The 22,946-nt window shown below is 35.6% G+C and overlaps 1 protein-coding gene across 2 annotated transcripts; it reads left to right on the top strand.

Moving 5' to 3' along the window:
- The first annotated feature begins 3,285 nt into the window (after positions 1–3,285).
- On the top strand, positions 3,286–22,252 carry MYOT (myotilin). Of its 2 annotated transcripts, none has more exons than XM_040240028.1 (10): positions 3,286–3,417; positions 6,255–6,821; positions 10,820–10,994; positions 11,800–11,904; positions 14,781–14,827; positions 15,915–16,047; positions 17,306–17,513; positions 20,629–20,794; positions 21,281–21,414; positions 21,635–22,252. In XM_040240028.1, the coding sequence occupies exons 2-10, from the start codon at positions 6,466–6,468 to the stop codon at positions 21,805–21,807; spliced, it is 1,497 nt and encodes a 498-aa protein (XP_040095962.1). In that variant the 5' UTR covers positions 3,286–3,417; positions 6,255–6,465; the 3' UTR covers positions 21,808–22,252. The 2 variants fall into 2 exon arrangements, with proteins under 2 accessions (XP_040095962.1, XP_040095961.1); XM_040240027.1 differs by having other exon boundaries at positions 14,778–14,827.
- Positions 22,253–22,946: the final 694 nt, after the last annotated feature.

The following is a 22,946-nucleotide window of genomic DNA, read 5'->3' as shown; positions in this document are numbered from 1 at the left end:
TTCCTCACAGGATCAAGGAAGAATAGGTGTGTGGAAAAATAAATAAGACCACAATTTATTCAACAAACATTTATTAAGCACATTGTATGTGTTCGTCAGTTTCTGTGCCTTAGTAAAATGGACAATACTCACATCCACAGTTTTTCTCCATAAGTACCTGTGTTTATCAGTGAGACTTTAGGACTTAAAAAGACCTTGAATTTACTATTAGTATCTTTCATATAAGACTACTATCTTTTTCATTAATAAAATCATTTGTGGGGATAATAATCAGGTAAAAGTTCCACGAATGTTAGCAGATTTTTACTGAATGTCTACCAATAGCTACACTCTCCTAGACAAGATAAATAAGTAATAAAGAGTTCCTTCCTCAGAAAAAAACCTAGTTGAAGAGATACATTATACCACAAAATAGTCCACTGTAGGATTTCTTGTTTCATTTGAGTCTCTGCAACACTGATTTAGTAAAATAGATACTATCATTGTTTTTCACTTAATTATTAAAGTTCAGAGATAGGCAGTAGAGTGAGTACTTACACTCAGGTCTCCAAAATAGATAATAAAAAGGTTAATGTGTCTAGAAAGCTGCAGAGCATTAACCAAATTAATACTATCATTTGTACTGACTCCAAATCCAGTGGAGTAGCCATCATTATTTATTGAGAAGAATAAGACTGAGTCCACTGCTCCAAAGTGATTCCCTTTTGCTATATGTCTATGCAGAACTTCAAAAATCAAAGTGATTAATGCATAACCTGAAAATGAATAAAACATTCTTCATTCTTTTGTCCTTTCATCTTCAATATGACATTTTCCTTCTCAGTTGATATAGCTGAGAAGGATAGAAATTAACCTCATCACACACATCTGACCTCTGAAGAAGGTCAGAAGTTTAAAGCACCATTTTTACAATCACATATATACTTCACATTTTAAAAAACAAGAGATGAATGAGTGACAGTTAAACAGCTACCCACTGATGATGAGGCAAGAAGGAATTTCCTGGACATGTAGCAGGAAATATTTCAGTAGGAAACACCTGCAACAGTAGGAAGTTACATACATCTTGTGAGATATTAGAATGATTTACTAGAGGCCCTTACTGATAATTTAGAGACAGAAATAGGAAAGTTGTCTTTAGTGGGTATGCTGGAATATGGTTCACCCACCAGACATCTTAATTCTTTCAGTTTTAGGATGATTTTTCTCAAATAAGCACCAAATCATTCAAACAGCCATATTTGTGAGAAAACATAAAACACCATTTTAAAAAGCACACCAAATATTTAAAGGCAGAAAAACAGATTCATGGTAAATTACCTGAATATAGACCCTTAACTTTTGAGAATGGTGTTCTAAAACATCTTATCTACCTTTCCAAAACCATCTCTTGATCCCCTAATTGTAGCAAGAACCTTAGCTTCAATGTACCATGGAGCTACCGCACTGTAATGAAAGTTTATCTTACAAAGGTCAAGGGAAAAGAAGAGGAAAAGTGTAAATGACAAAGAATAAATAAAAACTAAAATTCTTCCTCAACTATGGAATATTTAGAATCTGCTCTTGGCAAAATTGGGAATTTAAGTTTGTCCTGGGCATCTATCACACTTGGCTGGTAGGGCATATCTCAATCAAACTCTGTTCTTGGGAAGAATCAAGTATCAGTCACATAGATCACATTTAAAGTGCCTAGAATAGGGTCTTACTCAAACTAAAGGCTGTATGTGTCTGTTATTCTTGCACTTACATATTAAGTCTAATTTGGATTGAAGGCTTTGCCCATATTAATGTAAACTGAAATATCAGTGAGCAGAAGTGGAGAAGTATTTTGGGTGACTCCTTATAATAAGACTTACAATAAGACTCCTTATAATAAGTAAGCAAATGCCTATTCATCAAGTCCAGCATGCTTTTTCTACTAAGTAATGCTCTTTCTACTAAGGTGGCAGTCATCAAACTTTCTCTGAACACCAAAGGAAGGTACACCTACATGGTCAGCTGTGAAGAATTTTAAGTGGCTCATTTGTACTCAGTTATCTATTTGTTGGACCCTGATGTACATAGCGATTACATCAAGGCTGGAGTATCCATGAGGGTTGTTGTTCAGTCACTCAGTCATGTCCAACACTTTGTGATCCCACGGACTGCAGCACACCAGGCTTCCCTGTCCATCACCATCTTCCGGAGCTTGCTCAAACTTATGTCCATTGAATCAGTGACGCCAACCAACTATCTCATCCTCTGTTGTCCCCTTCTCCTACTGCCCTGTCTTTCCCAGCATCAGGGCCTTTTCTAAGACCATGAGGGAGGGGAATAAATAATTATGTTTTAAACAACAGAACCATACCAGAGCTAAAGCCACTAAATATGGATAATTCCAATTGATTAGCCTGGTCCTCATGTCACCTACCCCTCTCTACCACCTCTTATTGATCTGAAGCTTTCTTCCTAATTTTATACTTCTCTGCGCACACACACACACACACAAATGGAAACATAAAAGGCTAAGATGGTCTTCTTGGTGAAAAGAGAAAGGAAATTGTGTTACTATAAGGAGTAAGGAAGATAAAGAGAGCTAGAGGACAGAGCCCTAATTGTAAACACTGCTTGATGGGTAGTTTCTTAAGTGTTTCAACTCTTTTAGAATAAAAGTATAAAGGTATAAGGTCAATAAAAATATAAGGTCAAGGATCTGTATGCCATACAGATTCAGAGAACTTGTTATACAGACCAAATCGTGTTTTTCCACTTCCCCACCTTCCCAGTGACATGACACCATCATTCTGCTCTTGCCTTTGCCTAGACACACTCCCTCTCTTGAAACAAACTGCCTGAATCCCACTCCACTCCTCCTTCCATTTGGCAAGAGAGGAAAAAAAGAGGTCTTCATATGAATAGCTATCTAACAGAAGTCAATTTGAAGCCCATCCATCAGTGGTCTTATTTCTGGAGAAGTCTTAGTAGTCAGATGTCAGTCCTAGAATACCATTTCCCTTTCAGTCCTTTTTTCAACAAGGAAGATCAAAGCTCCCATCATAAAAAAAGAAAATGAGTTTTCTCTACACGTTTTCCCATTTCTCAGTTCTTTGCTGTCCCCCCTACATGTGCTTGCTAAAGCTCCTAGTCAAACTTCACATCTAAAATAAAGAGGCTTGCAAGAGAAGCTCATGTAATCCCACTCCTTAAATATCACTAAGACATCTGAGATATTGTTTAGATCATGGACTCTTACTTTGACATGCCAGCATAGGTAGATGGACAGGCAAGCACATCAGATGTCACTGCTTGGCAGCTGATAAAAGTCAGTGGTGCTATAATACTAAGCACAGAGCCACTAGATTAGTCTGCGAAGGAAGGGGATGCCTCTTCCTTCCCTTTAGTAGTAGGTTTAACCCAGCTGGCACTCTCTGGACTCGGGTAAGTCCCTTCTTTATTCCTGCTTCATTTTTGGGTTTTGTTTTTGTTTTTTGTCCAAATCAAAACAGTATGTAAAAAGGTGATCTTCAGATAAAAAGTTCAAAAGCCACAAGATCATAATGGCATTATACAAAGATTTGAAAAGAATGAGACCTGTTCATTCCACTGAAACTATAAGGCATTAAAAAAGGTAGAAGGAAAGATAGTTGTGTGTCATTATTTTTCAATCATCAGTTTTCTTTGAAAAAGGACACCTGGCCTAACTGTAACTGTGCAATGTCCTATAGCTTCAAAATATCCTCAGTTTTCTGTTTAAGTTTGTGGTATATTAGAGATAGGGGGGAAAGTTAAGATTTTTCTAAACAGGAGAGTTAATAGAACTTTATTAATAAAATATCTGAAATTTATTTAACATTATTTGGAATAAAATGATACTGTCATAAAACAAGGATTATAGAACTGATTGTTGAACAGTAACTACAAACATGAAGAAAAACCTTCCAGAGTTATCTGCATGAACATCTGTACAAAATTTTCTTCAGACATGAAAATAAAACATTTGAAAGAACATATTTTTAATTGAATTTTTTTAAAAAATAACAGTAATTGTTAACTATGTAAGCTGATATCAAAATGTACAAGACAGTTGACATTCTAAAAATATACGTAAAGTAAAACAGGGAACTTTCTGGAAAATATCTACTGGCTATTTGTTTAACTGTTTATTCCTTGCTATTTGAAATTAATCTGAATGACCTGTCAGCCCAAAAAGGAATTTAAAATCAAACACTGGATTCAGTTCTGCAATGGAGTAAACCCATAGTATAAAACTACTTGCCTTGAAATAGTCTCTTTTTTTAAGAGTATCTAATTAAAGCCTCCTTTTGGATGATTTTCTCCAGTAATTTCAAGGCTTAATATAGTTAATTACTAAAATGCACCCTAGTTGAATGTGCTTGTGTTCATAAACTCAAAATTAAGAAATATATGACTTTTTAAGTGCCTTTTTCAATAGAATCTTTCTCTTGGCTGTTTAGTTGCATTTTTGTTCTTTCCTAAAACTGTTTAATTCTAAACTATACATACAACCTGAAAATCAAGTTGATGGGTTTAGAAATTTTTCATTAAAAATGATACTTTATTCAAGAGAGGACATTAAATAATTATAAGACTATGATTCAATGATGACAATTTGGTAATTTTACTAGCTAAAAGTTTGATTTATCATTACCTCAGTGTTGGTTTATACTATATGAAGCAAACTAAACATATTCTGAACTAAATTACTTGATATTTTGAATAAAAACAGAATCAATGTTAAAACAATTTATGGGGCTAGTCTTTTTGTGTAAAGTATATATATAGTCCTTCCCAGATTTACCATACTAATGGAAAAAATCAGGTGAAAATATTTCTTTGAGGCTGATTTTGGTGGCAAATGATCCATCAAAGGATAAATGGGGACCTACTGTCAAAAGTCGGGAGTGCCAATGCAGTGTTAAGTAAGAGAAATGGCAACCATCTTTTCTTGGAAAAGTATAGGCTAGCTTCAAAGCTGCCTTACTTCCTTCTGTACATCCTGTTTGCCATTTCACAAGAAAAAATAATACAGGAATGAAAGCAATTTCAAATTTTAGTCTAAAATACATACTAAACACAAAAATATTTTAAAGTGAAACCAAATAATTAAGAGAACAGCAAGACCAATAACTAGATAATAAAATCAAAAAATAACAAAAACTACAAAGGGTTCTGGAATACAGTAACTTATATACATACAGAGAGATACTTGAATGCAGTCACTCCTTAATTATCATCCAGTTTGGTACTATGGTCAATTGGGAATCAAAGGGAGAAAAAGAGGCAGTGAATTATAAGGTAAAACGAAATCCACTCATGGTTGACAACAGTGAAGTACAGGCGTTTGCTGTACTTTGTGAAATTGTAAAAGGATGAAGGAGCAAATATGAACAGTAATGTTCTTTAGAAAAGAAGCACACTGCTCGCCTTGATTCACCATGTCATTCATCACAGATCACCAAGGCATGAATTAATGGTGCATCAGAAGAGCTGTTCATTGGTATTGATGAGCAATGGGAAGAATTCAAACTGAATAGAAGCTAATATATTTAACTGTTAATAATTTTAAATCAGTAACTCTCTGTGGCTAATGAAACTTCAGGCTTTTGTCAAAAGCTAAACACGAAATAAAATTATCACACTGAGCAACATCACAAATTTTCTTTTCATAAACAAACACTTGGCAAACTCAAAATCAAAACTTTTCCTACATCTTGAAGCCCCCAGGTGTGCTTGAAGAATCACCCAGAGGCAAACAAACACTAATGAATTATATTTTCTTATTCCCAAGTGGAAGTCATTTGTGCAACTACCACGTCGCTTCAGTCGTGTCCAACTCTGTGCAACCCCATAGACGGCAGCCCACCAGGCTCCCCCGTCCCTGGGATTCTCCAGGCAAGAACACTAGAGTGGGTTGCCATTTCCTTCTCCAGTTTTCCTTTAAAATTGGAGGAAGTTACAGTTCAGTACACACAGGCAAAGTTGTATCTGACTCTTTGTGACCCCATGGACTATAGCCCACCAGGCTCCTCTGTCCATGGAATTCTCTAGGCAAGAATACTGGAGTAGGTTGCCATTCCCTTCTCCAAAGGCAATGCATAAAGGAATGGAAAGTCTATAAGCCAGAAAAGTTCCACCTTGAGATGACTTTGAAAGTACATAAGCTTTAAGAAAAAAAAGCACATAAACTCCTAAAGATCTTAAACAGTACCATTTTTATGCAAATACTGTAACTGAATCACTTTCTTCTTTTGAAGGAACAATATTCTTCAAGAGAAGGCCACTCCATCAAAGCCAGGAGCACTGTATTCCCAGGATCTCAACAAGGAGGCACAGACCAAGATCGCTTCTGATTCACTGCAACCTTCTGTAATTCCAGGCTTGCAGACGCAGATTCAAGACCCCACCCCTTCAGGAGCAAGTCATTACAATAATAAGTTGCCTTCAACTTCCATAAACCAGCTAAACATGTTTAACTACGAACGTCCAAAACACTTCATCCAATCCCCAAATCCATGTGGCTCCAGACTTCAGCCTCCCGGACCGGAAATCTCCAGCTACTCTAGCCAGACCAAACAGTCTTCCATTACCATCCAACCCCGCCAGTGCACAGAGCAAAGATATTCTGCCTCCTCAACAGTGAGCTCTCACATCACTATGTCCTCCTCTGCTTTCCCTGCTTCTCCTCAGCAGCTTGCTGGCTCCAACCCAAGCCAAAGGGTTACAGCTACTTATAACCAGTCTCCAGCCAGCTTCCTCAGCTCCATATTACCATCACAGCCTGATTACAGCAGCAGTAAAATCCCTTCCACGGTGGACTCCAAGTAAGTGAGCTTAAAAGAAAAAAAAAAATATATATATATATATATATACACACATATATACAGAAAGAGAGAGACATAGTTAGATTGAACTGTGAATCCTGGGAGCTAGTATCTGGGGGAGAAGGGGGGTGGGTTATGTACGTCATTCTTCAGTATCTAAAAAGTCAATGTGACCTCATGGTCTCATTCCATATTTCTCCTGGAACACCTTGAACCAGGGTACTGGCAATAAGTCATCTGATCCATTCTCCAGTGTCCAGGTTGAGTTAAACCCAAATCACCTATTACTTCATATTAGACAATTACTTACCTATTATTTTCTGTCTTCAAAAAAAGATTTCTAACATACCCAAGATCAGTGAACTATTTCCCCAGCTTTAAGTTCCTCATGCTGTAAATTTGATCACTCTGGTTCTAAGCTTAGCTGAGGTGAACACCTGTCTGCTCTTCTTCAGATAGGATTTCCTCTCACATAAGCAGAGGCTATTAAGTTTCTTCTCAGTTTTAGTCTTTTCTCACTATCCGTCTTCCTCTCTGATCCTGAATATCCACTTGGCTAAAAAGAAAATATGGGATTCAGACACTAAAGTATGTGAATTTTTCCGATGATCAGAAAAAACGGCTTGAATAGATAAAGGTTCGTGACCTTAAAGTTTCAAAGATCATTAAAACCACACTTTGTTCCAACTGGTCAGACCAATCTAAATACAGGGAAGAATACCTGCAGACTTATGCAAGCATGTACTATTTCCACAGCCCTAAAACTGTCCGAGGAGAAACTGATATGAAGAAGGACATAGTGGTTGTGCTTTTTTTAAAACATGAAGTAAATACTTTGTGCTTATGCAAACTTTGGGCTATCAGTTTTCCTATTCCTCGGCTGGCTAGAACGTCAAGAGAATTAAATCAGAGGCATCTGAAAAACTGATGGAATATGTTTTGTTGGTTACAGGCTTATCAACAGATATGCTGAAATTCTTGTTAATTTCTCTCAGTTTTCTCTAGAGGCTAATTTTTCAAGAGATTCCAATTGTTAGTGGTCTAACCACAGCAAATCAACTTGCAAAGAAAATTTTTCAATATTTTTAAAAATAAAAACCAAGAAAGCCAAACACATTTGTTAGAATCCTACAGATACTAGGTAGAACCATCTGAAATGGCTGATAAAAATTTTGACCTACAAAAAGGCATTCTCACAGGTTTGGCCTAAAAATTGTAAAAGATGCCTTCAGGAATTAAGAGCCCTCTTCTCCTCTTCCATCCCAAATTCCCATTATACCCATTATCACACACTGTAGATTTTTCTTAGTTACATTTTACCCAGATAATCTTTATCCATCTAGCTTTCAATTATTTCTAAATTTCCTGTATAAGCATATTTAAATCTAAAATAACCTTTTCTGACTACTATATTCTTCTTAGTAAAGTCTTTAATCTTATTCCAAATTCCTGTCCAGAAAAGAAGGGCATCAAATAAATACTAGCGAGCCATGACCATGTACTTAGTTCCGTGCATAGAACTAAAGAGAGGAAAAAAGGATGAAATGGAGAGGATGAGAAATAAAGCACAGAAGGACCCCAAACTAGAGATCAAAGATCCAGCTTTAGCTGTTCCATTTTCAGCAATCATAGATAACTCTTTTAATCTTCCCACAGCCACTTGATACCCATTCAGTGTCCAGCTGTACAGGGTGGAAAGCTCTGGCCCTTTGAACATTTGTGCACAACTCCCTCATTGTGATGGGCTTAAGTTTGCCCTGTCTTCTAACATAATTCCTTGGATTCTGACCTAGAGAAGCTTGAAAGCTTTAGTTAGCTTTTTATCAGTAAGGAACCCTTAAGCAAACATTTCATACATTTGCTCGAACCAACAGACTGGAAATTTAGAGGAACTCTTTAAGTACTCCTTTCAAAAAGCTTGCTGTGTGACATTCAGCCTGATTACCTTACCTGCTAGGTGATTCAGTATGTTGATCTATAACGAAAGTTAAGGATTTGGGTGATTAATGTTAGGGAGAAAAAACCCTATAAAGCACTGTGCAAGTATAACGTTAGTTTCTAATTATGAACAGATAGCAAGTCTTAACCCTTAAACCACATAAAATGGTAATAATGCAGGTTTTCAGTGAACAAAGTGACTGAAGTTACATAAATACATATAAGTAACTCTCAGCCTTGGTTTTAACAGTCCTTTAGGATTTCTCAGACATATTACACTATAAAATGACAATGTGACAAAATTATTATTTAATGCTAACTCACTTTACCAAACACATGTAACCTTTTAAAAAATGGTAGGCTAGCTCAAAAAAAAAAAAAAGGCAGACTATTCTAACTTCATACATTTGAAGAAATAGTAGATCTATAAAACCAAGGGAATTTTAACACTTTGACCTGGGAATTCAATCTTAAAACAAAACCACCTTACTATTTACTTAAACACTTTGTTTGGCTATTTACTTCGCTGAACAAATCAGACTTTAGTTGAGGATTGATATACGCAATCCTGAATATCTGGAATACAACAAGGGAAAACGCATATATTCAACTTTCAATAGAGTATCTTGAATACAATGAAAAATATTCATTCATTGAACTAATAGTATCGCTTCACTATTTTGAAAGCCTCGGGTTAGTAGATATAAACAATACAACAACGAGTAATAAAACATCTTTTTTCCCTCAGTATATTTACAATCTAGAGATTGCTAACCAAGTCCCCGAAGTCTGCAAAAATTAAAACCCTGGCTCCACTCAGAGGAAATATATTTCCCCTTAGCTTACAAGTTCTTTTAATGACCCTTGAGAATTTTTGAACACGAACATATCAGAGAACAGACCAAGGCTTCCTCATCTGGATATCTGGAGAATGTTTATTATGATATGGCAAAATATTCAGAGGGCAGTGGCCCATTTTCCCACATAATATAATATCTATTATACTAAATGGGTATAAGCTAGCACCTGCAGCACCCTAAGTAAATAAACTAGGTAAAATATAAATAAATTCTGTTAAAAGCATGAGCTATCTAACAGATCTAAAAATACAGGACTCTCTAAACACCAACCCTGCCCTCTATCAGAATCAGCAGGGAAACTCTGAGAGGTGCAAGGATGTCTTAGAATAAAATTTAGGATTGGAATTTGAAATAGGGATTTAAACCAAGCTCTTCAAATGCCATTCAAACTTGTTTTTTTCCAGACCCCCTTTTTTCTCAGTTTACATTTCTTTCTCCTTCTTCTCTAATCATCTCTTTCTCTAAAAATCACTTTAGCAACATTAAAGAAACTATTACTTTAGAAGGTGTTATATAGTGCCATACTTGGATTATCTAGAATACGAAATTAATAGGAAGTAGAAATTAAAGCCAGAGATTATATAAACTGTAAATTCAATTCAAAACAAGAGAATATTCATTGAACATCAGTAGTCATGCTGGTAAATGTTTAACAATCAGCTCTGGAGGAAGGTGGTAATTGTGGTACTAACCAATTTCCCTGGTGTATATACTCTCACCAATCAATTTCAGACTTTCAACATGAGGTCACAGTGAGTTGGGAAGAGACACTAAAAATCATTCTCTTAAGCCCATATGAGTCAGCTCCAGTACACTAATGCTTACCATCCACCCATAAATCAAACTTAGGAAATTCAACTGGAATATTGGAAGAGCCCTCATGTTGCTGCTTACCGGACTCACTTTTACTTCTTTAGGGAAGATCTTCAGAGAAAAACATTCTTCTTATGTCTAATCTAAATTGCTCCTCCTGCTACTTAATTTTCATTTGCAAAGACAAAGAGGAAAGAAAAAACAGCTAGTAACCATTCCTATAAAATTCTTCTTGACTGTTATTAAGGCAATTGGTATTTTAATAACACCAGCAATACTAAGTGGTAAATTGAACCTACCTAAAGGTGACTGACAAAAAGATGCCAATTCTATTTTACCACTTCTTAAAGATCTTATTTTTTAAAAATCTTTTTTTTATTTTTAAAGCTACCAACAACCCTCAGTAGGCCAACCTGTAAATGTTAAGTCATCCCAAAATGCAAATGCTAAACTCACACCAAGGACTCCTGACCACGAAATACAAGGATCAAAAGAAGCTCTTATTCAAGATTTGGAGAGAAAGCTAAAATGCAAGGACAGCCTTCTTCACAATGGAAACCAAGTAAGCAAGAGGCCTATTTTGTATAAAAAGACAATAGAACTATAAAATCTAATCTCAGTAAGAGAGTTGTTTCTGTCTCACAGAGCTATGTCCATATAATCAGCAAGGGATAGGATTATCTAAAAGGAGGGAATATTTGGATCCTATTCTGTATTTCTCTGCATGAAACCCCTTCTACGAGTTCAGTAGTAAAAGAATGAAGCAAATGGAAAAAAAAATCTAAATGACTTAATTCAAATTTTGTTTTAAGCATTGCCCTTCCATAAAAATGTCTGATGACCAAATAACTAATCGGAAATACTGTCAACCTGACTTCTTCATGTACTTTGGTATATACAATTGATGCAAAACAGTTACAATTCTTATTTTGCACATTATATTATTAGTCACTGATATCTGAAACAGTACTGTTATGTGCCTTTAATCCACTATTGGATTGGCCAAAAAAATTGTTCGGGCTTTTTGAAAGAAAAAAAACACGAGTTTGAGTAAACTCAGGAAGATAGTGAAGGACAGAGAAGCCTGGTGTGCTGTAGTTCATGGGATCGCAAAGCATCAGACATGACTTAGCAACTGAACAACAACAAAGCTTGTCTTTCCTAGGAAAAAAAAAGAAAACAGAGATGAATATTTACAAATGAAGTAAGTGAAAATGCTTTGAATGAAAAAAAAATGCTTTCTTAAAAATACAGTATCTATCATTCAATAGACATAATTATGTTTCTTTGTGGTGGTTTTAATAAAGTCATATAAACAACTTTTATTAAATCTCATTACTATCTCCTTTATGATTCTTTCTTTAAAGCGGCTAACATATGAGGAGAAGATGGCTCGCAGATTGCTAGGACCACAGAATGCAGCTGCTGTGTTTCAAGGTCAAAATGACAGTGAGGCACAAGATTCAGCACAGGTAAATTAAACTAATCTTTATCTAACTGGAGCACTTTTCTTTCATGTGATTTTTAGATGTATGCTTTTCTAAATATTTATAACTAGCATTTAAAGCAAAAGTGAATTACTTCAATGCTGCATTAGATATAAAAAAGGGCAGGCCATGACTGGTTGAATACATACACAAAATTTTTTAACTTTACCCTATTTTCTGGTGATTCTAATATCTGCATATGAAATATTACAAAGTCAAAACACCAGAAGGCTAATGGTGTCACTTTTCATCTAGACATTTAGAGGTCAGTTAGACCTAGGACTCTCCCTACAACGTCTACATGGACAGAAATTTTATGAGTTGTAAATCTTTAACAGGACGGAAGTTAAAACTCTAAAGAAAGTAATTGCAACCTTTTCTCATAAGCTGTTTATCATTTCAAAGTTTTAAAATAAACTCGTGTACTAATGAAACATCTAATTCCTTTGACATGTTCCATGTATTTTGAAATGCTTATTAAAAACAAAACAGACAACAAAAACCTTATGAATAATGACTCCAGGATTAACAAAAGCATCCTTTCCAAGAAGGGATTAACTTTATGGAGAACATAAAGTGAATATTCCACAGGCATGTTCCTGACCAATTTTATTTTAACAAGTTAACCTCAAAGAGAAGTGTACTGCTGGAGAGGCAGAATGAACAGCTATTGCTTCCTGTCTTCCTTCTGTAGTTATCTCTTAGTCCTTCAGAAACTGGGAGGAAAAGGGATGAAACCATCCATTCAAGAATTCCAACCTCATAAAAAGCATCCTTCTAAAGTATAAGAGGAAAATAAGATTGTTTCTATTTAATGTGACTGTGTGTTAATCACTCAGTTGTGTCCCACTCTTTGTGACCCTACAGACTGTAGCCCACCAGGGTCCTTTGTCCATGGAATTCTCCAGGCAAGAACACTGGAGTAGGTAGCCATTCCCTTCTCCAGGGGATCTTCCCAACTCAGGGATCAAACCCCAGATCTCCCACATTGCAGGTAGACTATTCACACAGGAGATCCAGGTTCAATCCCTAGATCAGGACGATCCCCTGGAGAAGGGAATGGCTACCCGTTCTAGTATTCTTGCCTGGAGAATTCCATGGACAGAGGAGCCTGGTGGGTTACAGTCCATGGGGTCACAAAGAGTCAGACAGTACTGGGGAACTAACACTTTCACTTTTTCACCAAATGTGACTAGATCTACTAAAAAGGACAGAGTGGAGTCTATCTAGCACAGTAAGAAACTAGAACCTGAAAACAGAACTTAAATCTCTCCTAGCTACTAAACAGTTCACATGCTCATTTATTCAACTAATTTATATGAACCATCTACTGTGTGTTGGGCTCTGGAGTTGGAATAGGAGATTAAAGCAAGAATAAGATATAAATATATCTCTATAAGAAGAAATAACTCAAAGTAACATCATATTGATGATGGTTTATCTTACAAATTCAGTGTATGATTTCAAGGGCAAGGATGTATTGTTTTTCTCATTAGTTCTTCAAAAACTTTAAAATGAAGATGATATAGTACCAAGAAAAGAGATAGCAGCAAAATATATTATGAAATCAGAAAATAAAAATCTTACACTTCAAATAGTCTACTTAAATAATACAAAATGTCATCAAACTATTGGTTTGGCCAGAAAGTTCATTTGGGTTTTCCCTAAGAAGTTATGAAAAAACCTGAATGAACTTTTTGGCCAATGCAATACATATAACCAGAAACATCATACCTATGAATACAAATCTATATATATATATTCAAACCACTATAGGAAAAAGTAAAAACCTTAATTTGGATACTATGATTTTAAGTGGATTTTTTTTACTAAAAAATTTATTGATTGCTCTTTTTTATATTTTATTTATTTCTAATTGGAGGAGAATTGCTTTACAATATTGTGTTGGTTTCTGCCATACTGATTGTTCTTTTGACATTTTGCTTAGAGAAACTCAAAGCCTCACCAACAATTATTGCAGAGTTATAAGAATTCTGTTTTAGAATGAAAAATACAAACAAAATTAAAGTTCATCCCAAAATAAATTATCTGTATTTATTTGCTATGTTGCTATACAGATGTTTTTCATATGTCCAGGTAAGGACTATATTTCCTACTTCTTTGTAATCTCTCTCACTATATCAAGCACAATGAAATATGAGAAACAGGCACACAATATCTTACCAATTAATTATAATATTCATCAATTCCTGATTTCATCCTCAAATATGAATAATTTGCTAGTGGTCAGATATAAATCCTAAAAGATGGTTGCTTAAATTAAATACATCATTATTAAGCAGGAAGTAATATTGTTTTCCAAAGGCTATTCATAGCTCTACACATAGCTTCCAGAGTGTCCATCAGGATTTTGTGCTCTGAGCCAAAAAGAAAAGTATTTTCCAGTCTAATACGTGTTTATTGCTGTTGGTGCCACTTATGAGGAGCGAGCATAATTCCCTGTTATCTACTGCCAGTACAAGTGACTTCATGACTATTACTGTTTTACCAAAGGACAATCTGTACTATGTGCTCCCATTTCAAATACACCAGGGGGATTCATCATCCTTTGACATGAAAACAGTCATTTGAAAAATGAACCACCATCAATTCAAAGTTTAGTTAATTTTCATAAACCATATCTACTGAATAGTCTTAATTCTATAGATTTCTTGCTAGAATACTAGAAGGTTAGTATACCATATTTTAAATGCTTAACAGCTAAATATATAGAACTATCTATGACAATACAAACACAACCACAACAGAAATGTTCCTTTCAACTACAACTACTAAATTCTGCTTAATTTCAAGCTACCAGTGGCATGTTAACATTATCACTTTGTTTTAATTTCAAGCAGCACAATATAGAACATGCACGACTGCAAGTTCCTACATCACAAGTAAGGTAAAAAAAATGTTTTTAATTTTAAAGAAGTATGTATTTTGCTACCTAAAACGTGTTCATATTTTTAAAAATGTAATATTTACAAAATCCTCAAGTTTCTTACAAACCTTTTATAAAAAACAGTGTCACCAGAGGGGATAGTGGGTTGGCGGGTGGATAAATTAGGAATTTAGGATAACATACACACACTTCTAGGTACAAAATAGATAAACAAAAATGACCTATTGTACAGCATAGGGAACTATATTCAATGTCTTGTAATAACCTATAATGGAAAAGAATCTGAAAAAGATATATCTGTATATAGCTGAATCACTTTGCTATACACCTAAAGCTAACACAACACTGTAAATTAACTATGCTTCGGTGGTAAAGAAACTGCCCACAGTGCGAGAGACCCAAGTTCAATCCCTGGGTTGGGAAGATCCCCTGGAGAAGGGAATGGCAATCCATTCCAGTACTCCTGCCTGGAGAATCCCATGGACAGAGGAGACAGGCGAGCTACAGTCCATGGGGTCACAGAGTCAGACACGACTGAGTGACTAACACACACACAGAAAAGTATGGCTATAAAAAAGAAAATAATGTTTATACTGCTTTGGAACCAATAGAGAAAAACAATGTGAATTTTCTAACGTCCAAGATGACAATAAAAATTTTTATCTGTTAATTATCACAACTGTCTCAGAGGAAATTTTTTAAATGTGTTGGTCAAATAAGCCAGGACCATGTTTCCATACCAAACTTTCTCATAATGAAAACCCAATCCTAGTTTTACAATCTTTGCATGTGACTAGAATTGTCCATGCATTTTAATAGATTAGTTTCTTCATCAATTCATGGCCCTGAAAAAAAGAAACAAAGATGTACCATTTGTACCAGATGTTTCTAAATTGCTACCATTTCTAATAGTCATCAAATATGCCACAGATAAATACAGCTCTGCAGCCTCTCTCCATTGTTACTACACTATCAGATCAAACAGCATAGCCTCTGGGGTTTCAAATGTGATGGCTAAATTATATTTGCATGAAAGGAAGAGCAATGACAATTCTTCTGCATAGTGATTATTAAAATGTTTTTGTAGAAGCAGATCATCTTCAAGGGGAGACATGAGTGATCAGGATGCAATCCAGGAGAAATTTTACCCACCTCGTTTCATTCAAGTGCCAGAGAACATGTCAATTGAAGAAGGAAGATTCTGCAGAATGGACTTCAAAGTAAGAAAAAAGTTCAAAAATATTGGAGAAAAATTAGACAATGGGATACTAAGTTTTGAAAAATGTCTCCTCCTCTTCACAGCTTTCTACACAGCCTGACAAGTAGTATGTATGTATGTGTGTGTGTAAGTCACTCAATCGTGTCTGACTCTTTGCCACCCCATGCGCTGTAACCCACCAGGTTCCTCTTCCATGGAATTCTCCAGGCAAGAATACTAGAGTGGGTAGCCATTCCCTTCTCCATGGGATCTTCCTGACCCAGGGATCGAACCTGAGTCTCCAGCATTGCAGGCAGATTTTTTACCGTCTGAGCCACCAAGAAAGCCCAAGTAGTATGTGTAGTGGATATGAACACTATACATAAGTTTCCCTGGGTTAGAATCCTGGCCCTGCCATTTTCCAGCTGTGTAACCTGAGACAAATCATTTAATATCACTACCCTTTTGTTTTCCCTGTAAAATGGGAATAAAAATTGTACCAATATCATAAAGCTATTTGAAGATAAACTGAGTAAATAGGTATAAGGTACTTACAATACTGCCAAACACCTAATACCCTATATAAGTGAAGCTTTCATAACAACAGGATTTCCTAAGTAAAATGCCTCTTCAAGAAATTCAAGCTGCCCTGCCCTCTCTTGGCCTAGAAGAATTCTTCAGGCTAAAATAACTTATTAGAAAGGCCTACATTTTTATTATCATCATTTTGGAAAACTTTTTCTTCATAAAATATTTTACCAGATTCCTTATGAGTGAAATTCAGTGTACAGATTTGACTGTTAAGGCTTATATGAAAACACTTAACAAAATGTCATTCATACACCAGAACTATAGCTCAAGAACACTCTGTTTTGGAAAGGTTATTATTAGATTAGCAAGATTCATATATATGTGTCTCTAGGACTTCATTTGCATTTGCCATTAGCCAGAAAATCCATATGACTTCCATATTCCTTGTGGAAACCAATATAACATAAACTAATGTCCTTAATATAGTAATGAAGAGACCTTAAGGAGCCTGAGGCTGTATATGAAAGAGCTAAATGTAGTTTGAGATAGTCTGAAAACACTATATTAATTTCAAGGATTATCATTTTTACTATTTTGTTAAAAATTATTGAAAGAAAATATCTTTTAAGATCGTACTCTGCATTTTTAATCACAAACCCACTCAGACACTGAATCGTTAAAATTCATAAATGGACAAAGGGGTTCTAGTGATCTGTAATTTAAAGTTCTATCATCTTGTTCCTTTCTAGGTGAGTGGACTACCAGCTCCTGATGTGTCATGGTATCTAAATGGACGACCAGTTCAATCAGATGATTTTCACAAAATGATAGTGTCTGAGAAGGGTTTTCATTCACTCATCTTTGAAGTGGTCAGAGCTTCAGATGCAGGCGCTTACGCATGTGTTGCAAAGAACAGAGCAGGAGAAGCCACCTTTACTGTGCAGCTGGACGTCCTGGGTAAGCTTTCAAAGAGATACCAGAGAGCTCCTTAAAAACATGTCAAATCAAAAAAGAAACTGTTGAAAAAGACTTTACATTTAAGGTTACTGTCTATACTAGAGAATCTAGTAGAACATCAATTTTTATGTAAAAGCCATAGTGGGCAGAGGTTGAGGGAAACTCAAAGAAACTAGCATGACAGATCTACCACTAAAGTTTTTCTAGAAGAAAAATAAGGTAACATTTCAGACAGACCAAAGAAGGTAGCGTACTCTAGTTACATTTTTAGATGTACAGTATTTGTAGATTAACATTAAAGTGAAAATTTTTAATCTAATCATATTTCTGGTCTATAGTCTAAAATAATCAATCTGATTCACATTTTCACAGGTTGTTATAATCACACATAGTTTAAAATTGAAGAGTAAATGTTAACTTTTAGCCTTAGGCTATGCACTTTTCATGCAAAGATGGGCTCGATAAAGGACAGAAATGGTATGGACCTAACAGAAGCAGGAGATATTAAGAAGAGATGGCAAGAATACACAGAACTGTACAAAAAAGATCTTCATGACCCGGATAATCACGATGGTGTAATCACTCATCTAGAGCCAGACATCCTAGAATGTGAAGTCAAGTGGGCCTTAGGAAGCATCACTACGAACAAAGCTAGTGGAGGTGATGGAATTCCTATCGAGCTATTTCAAATCCTGAAAGATGATGCTGTGAAAGTGCTGCACTTAATATGCCAGCAAATTTGGAAAACTCAGCAGTGGCCACAGGACTGGAAAAGGTCAGTTTTCATTCCAATCCCCAAGAAAGGCAATGCCAAAGAATGTTCAAACTACCACACAATTGCATTCATCTCACACGCTAGTCAAGTAATGCTCAAAATTCTCCAAGCCAGGCTTCAGCAATATGTGAACCATGAACTTCTGATGTTCAAGCTGGTTTTAGAAAAGGCAGAGGAACAAGAGATCAAATTGCCAACATTTGCTGGATCATGGAAAAAGCAAGAAAGTTCCAGAAAAACATCTACTTCTGCTTTATTGACTATGCCAAAGCCTTTGACTGTGTGGATCACAATAAACTGTGGAAAATTCTGAAAGAGATGGAAATACCAGACCACCTGACCTGCCTCTTGAGAAATCTGTATGCAGGCCAGGAAGCAACAGTTAGAACTGGACATGGAACAACAGACTGGTTCCAAATAGGAAAAGGAGTACGTCAAGGCTATATATTGTCACCCTGCTTTTTTAACTTATATGCAGAGTACATCATGAGAAATGCTGGACTGGAAGAAACACAAGCTGGAATCAAGATTGCTGGGAGAAATATCAATAACCTCAGATATGCAGATGATACCACCCTTATGGCAGAAAGTGAAGAGGAACTAAAAAGCCTCTTTATGAAAGTGAAACAGGAGAGAGAAAAAGTTGGTTTAAAGCTCAACATTCAGAAAATTAAGATCATGGCATCCGGTCCCATCACTTCATGGCAAATAGAGGGGGAAACAGTGGAAACAGTGTCAGACTTTATTTTTATGGGCTCCAAAATCACTGCAGATGGTGACTATAGCCATGAAATTAAAAGACGCTTACTCCTTGGAAGGAAAGTTATGACCAACCTAGATAGCATATTCAAAAGCAGAGACATTACTTTGCCGACTAAGGTCTGTCTAGTCAAGGCTATGGTTTTTCCAGTAGTCATGTATGGATGTGAGAACTGGACTGTGAAGAAGGCTGAGCACCGAAGAATTAATGCTTTTGAACTGTGGTGTTGGAGAAGACTCTTAAGAATCCCTTGGACTGCAAGGAGATCCAACCAGTCCCATTCTGAAGGAGATCAACCCCGGGATTTCTTTGGAAGGAATGATGCTAAAGCTGAAACTCCAGTACTTTGGCCACCTCATGCGAAGAGTTGACTCATTGGAAAAGACTCTGATGCTGGGAGGGATTGGGGGCAGGAGGAGAAGGGGACGACAGAGGATGAGATGGCTGGATGGCATCACTGACTCAATGGACGTGAATCTGAGTGAACTCCGGGAGTTGGTGATGGACAGGGAGGCCTGGCATGCTGCAATTCATGGGGTCGCAAAGAGTCGGACACGACTGAGCGACTGAACTGAACTGAATACACTTTTTACCAGAAACTAGTCTTTAATTAAAATATTACAATTTAACTGCTTTAAATATATCAATTTGTAATGACTTAAGATATACTGCATCAGAGATATTTTGCTGTAATTCACTGTTTATTATATAAAAGCTTGATCAAGTTAAAGGATGGGCAATCCTGAATTTGTATTCTATCCAGATGAATGAAAAAGCTGTAAGATTATTCTATGATATAATAAGGGACCTCAGACTAAGGGAAAAACTAGTGATCTAGGAATTTTAAACATACACATACCACACACAGAATTCAAGGGATTACGCTTAGGGCAAAACCTTTCTATGCCAGTAGCTCCAAAAATACTATAATGTTAGAGCTGAAAAAGACTTCAGCTGGCATTCATCCAATCTCCTCATTTCTCCTTCAGAAAAGCTAGGGTTATAGTATTATAGTACCAATTACTCTTCCCTCAGATATTTGAAGAAAAGTAAAGACATAATAATTACTGGCATTTGTATATTATTTTATAGTTTACAAAGTGCTTCTTCATTCATAACCGCAACTGATCCTCACATAATTTTGTTCAGTGTGGGCAGAGCAGTTACTATTACTTGGGTATCACTTTATAATAAATAAAATTTAGTCTCAGAAAAACTAAACAAAATTTTCCCCAATGTGCATGGCTGGTGGGGCAAACAGAATTTGGACCCAAGTTGTTGGTTCTCTTTCCACCACTCAGTCTGTCTCCCTATAGGTAAGATGATGACAACATAACTTAAATTATTCAAATGAAACATGATTATAAAGTCAATTCATCATTACATTACTGTTTTAGAATTATAAATAGTATACAACAGTATTGCATATTATTTTAACTAAAGCTGAAACATAAACCTTCTGTTCCTGTTGTTAGTACTTTCTAAAACTTTTATATCAGCATGCAAACTTCACAATACTTTGGTTTGACTTAATATTTTTATAATATTTCAAATACATGAATTTTTTTATTAATATGTAGCAAAAGAACACAGAAGAGCACCGATGTTCATCTACAAACCACAGAGTAAAAAAGTTTTTGAGGGAGAATCAGTGAAGCTAGAATGCCAAATCTCGGCTATACCTCCACCAAAGCTTTTCTGGAAAAGAAATAATGAAATGGTACAGTTCAACACTGATCGAATAAGGTAGGATAAGTATTTTGAGAGTTAGTTACACTAACTATAGTATACTTGGGTGAATCCAGTTATCCTTTGAAATGCATTATAAATGGCATGCATTTGCGCAATTTGTCTAATTTTAATATATATATATAAATGAAACTAACACGATACTGTAAATCAACTATACTTCAATTTTTAAAAATATATAGAAATATGATAAGCCTCACTAAACTAGATTCCACTAATCAGAAATTCAGCAGTTAAAGTAGGCTACGATTTACCTGTTTACTAACAATAAAAGAAGATGACTCAAGGAAATAGATACAAACAAGATTAGGGGGGTGTTTAATTCAAGAAAAGCAGTAGTTATGCAATGACTGGCTACAGACTCAGAATTTCCAGTCATTTTTTCTTCTTACTAGTCTGACTCTGTAGGTCACAGACATCATAAGTAAAATCTCACAGAAAAACTAATTCCTTTACTTGCAACTTTTAATTATCTCTTTCCAGTTTATATCATGATAACTCTGGAAGAGTTACTTTATTGATAAAAGATGTAAACAAGAAAGATGCTGGATGGTATACTGTGTCTGCAGTTAATGAAGCTGGAGTGACCACATGTAACACAAGATTAGATGTTACAGGTATGTCACACTCTTATAAAGTGCTATGTCAAGTGTTATAAAGAACTTAACTGAGATTTAGTAAGAAACACAAATTCCAGCATAGTATAAAATCTGAGGGATTCTTCTCATACATAGTCAGTTTTCTATTTTTTCTTTTCTTGTCTCATAACGAAAACCTAGTGCAACCCATGTGTTTAGAACAAGTTTTCTAAATTAACTTTTATTTGATCTATTTCAGCCCGCCCAAACCAAACTCTTCCAGCTCCTAAACAGTTACGTGTCCGACCAACTTTCAGCAAATATTTAGCACTTAACGGGAGAGGTCTGAATGTGAAACAAGCTTTTAACCCTGAAGGAGAGTTTCAGCGGCTGGCAGCTCAATCTGGACTCTATGAAAGTGAAGAACTTTAACCACTCTACCAACATTGGAAAACACAACAACTACACTATCAATAATATATTCAATTAAATTTTTGAAATAAATCCATAGCTGTATTAACAGATTATGGCTTTAATTAGGTAACACAACTAATATATAATACATTTATCCTTTGATTCCTGCACATTCTATTTACCTCTCTGGTTTGTGAAGCCTACAGAAAATCTGGATTTGTAATTGTAGAAGATCTTTAACAAATGTGAGATTTTAACATTTAAGTCATACACACACCTACAGGTTATAAATTAATATCAACATTTTAAACACATCTAATGCTTAATAAGATTTACTGATACTGCTTTCTAAATACTGTTTTATCTGTTTTTTTCTGATGGGAATACTAACATGGTATAGATTATCTGAGTGTTCCTTAGTTTTATGTCAAAACAGAATAAAATTTCAAATATTTAAAACAGACTGTCTCCTCTTCACAAAAGTCTAGATCTTTAAGATAAAACTTCTGGTTTATGACCCTCAGCAAAACCTATGAATAACAAGCTCCAGAAGGGCAACAATACTATATCCTAGAACAGTTTATCTTGGTAAAGCTCACAGCTCAGTTTATTCCTCCTGATACAAAGCTAGACTTTTTATGTTTGCGCCTCAAAGGCAACCACAATAACTTAAAGCATGATATTATCTCTCCTGAAATTGTGCTTTTGTTTTAACCAAATAGGTTTCTAATTTTTCAAGATCACTGAGCTCAATGGATTAAAAATAGTCTGCAGTCTTCTGCCTAATTCTTATAGTTCATGTAAATTTGAATACTAACATGGGAGGGGTGTTTCCTCCTCCATTTCTAGTTCAGATAACCTATTACTTTAGAAAACATAATTTTGCCAGCCTCTGAGAGTCCCAGTACAGGAAAGGGCAAATCCTGTATATCTTTAAGTTAGGCCAGTAGCCCTCTTTTTCTCAGGTCTCTACTCCACTGGCTGCTGGCCTTCTGCTGCTGCTACTATTCCTTTTATCATTGATAGTCATTGACCCCTGCTGCTGTGTGGCCTAGTTTTCCTTTTTACCTGACATGAAACAGCATTTATCAACATTATTCTATATCTCTTTCAGAGGAATAACAAACAGTGGCTTTACTTTTTACTTTCAAAACAGC

This window comes from Oryx dammah, unplaced genomic scaffold, assembly GCF_014754425.2.
Source record: "Oryx dammah isolate SB20612 unplaced genomic scaffold, SCBI_Odam_1.1 HiC_scaffold_5, whole genome shotgun sequence".
In the NCBI taxonomy this organism is placed as follows: Eukaryota; Metazoa; Chordata; class Mammalia; order Artiodactyla; family Bovidae; genus Oryx; species Oryx dammah.
Note: the sequence above shows the minus strand (reverse complement) of the source record. Positions and strands in the feature narration are given on the sequence as shown.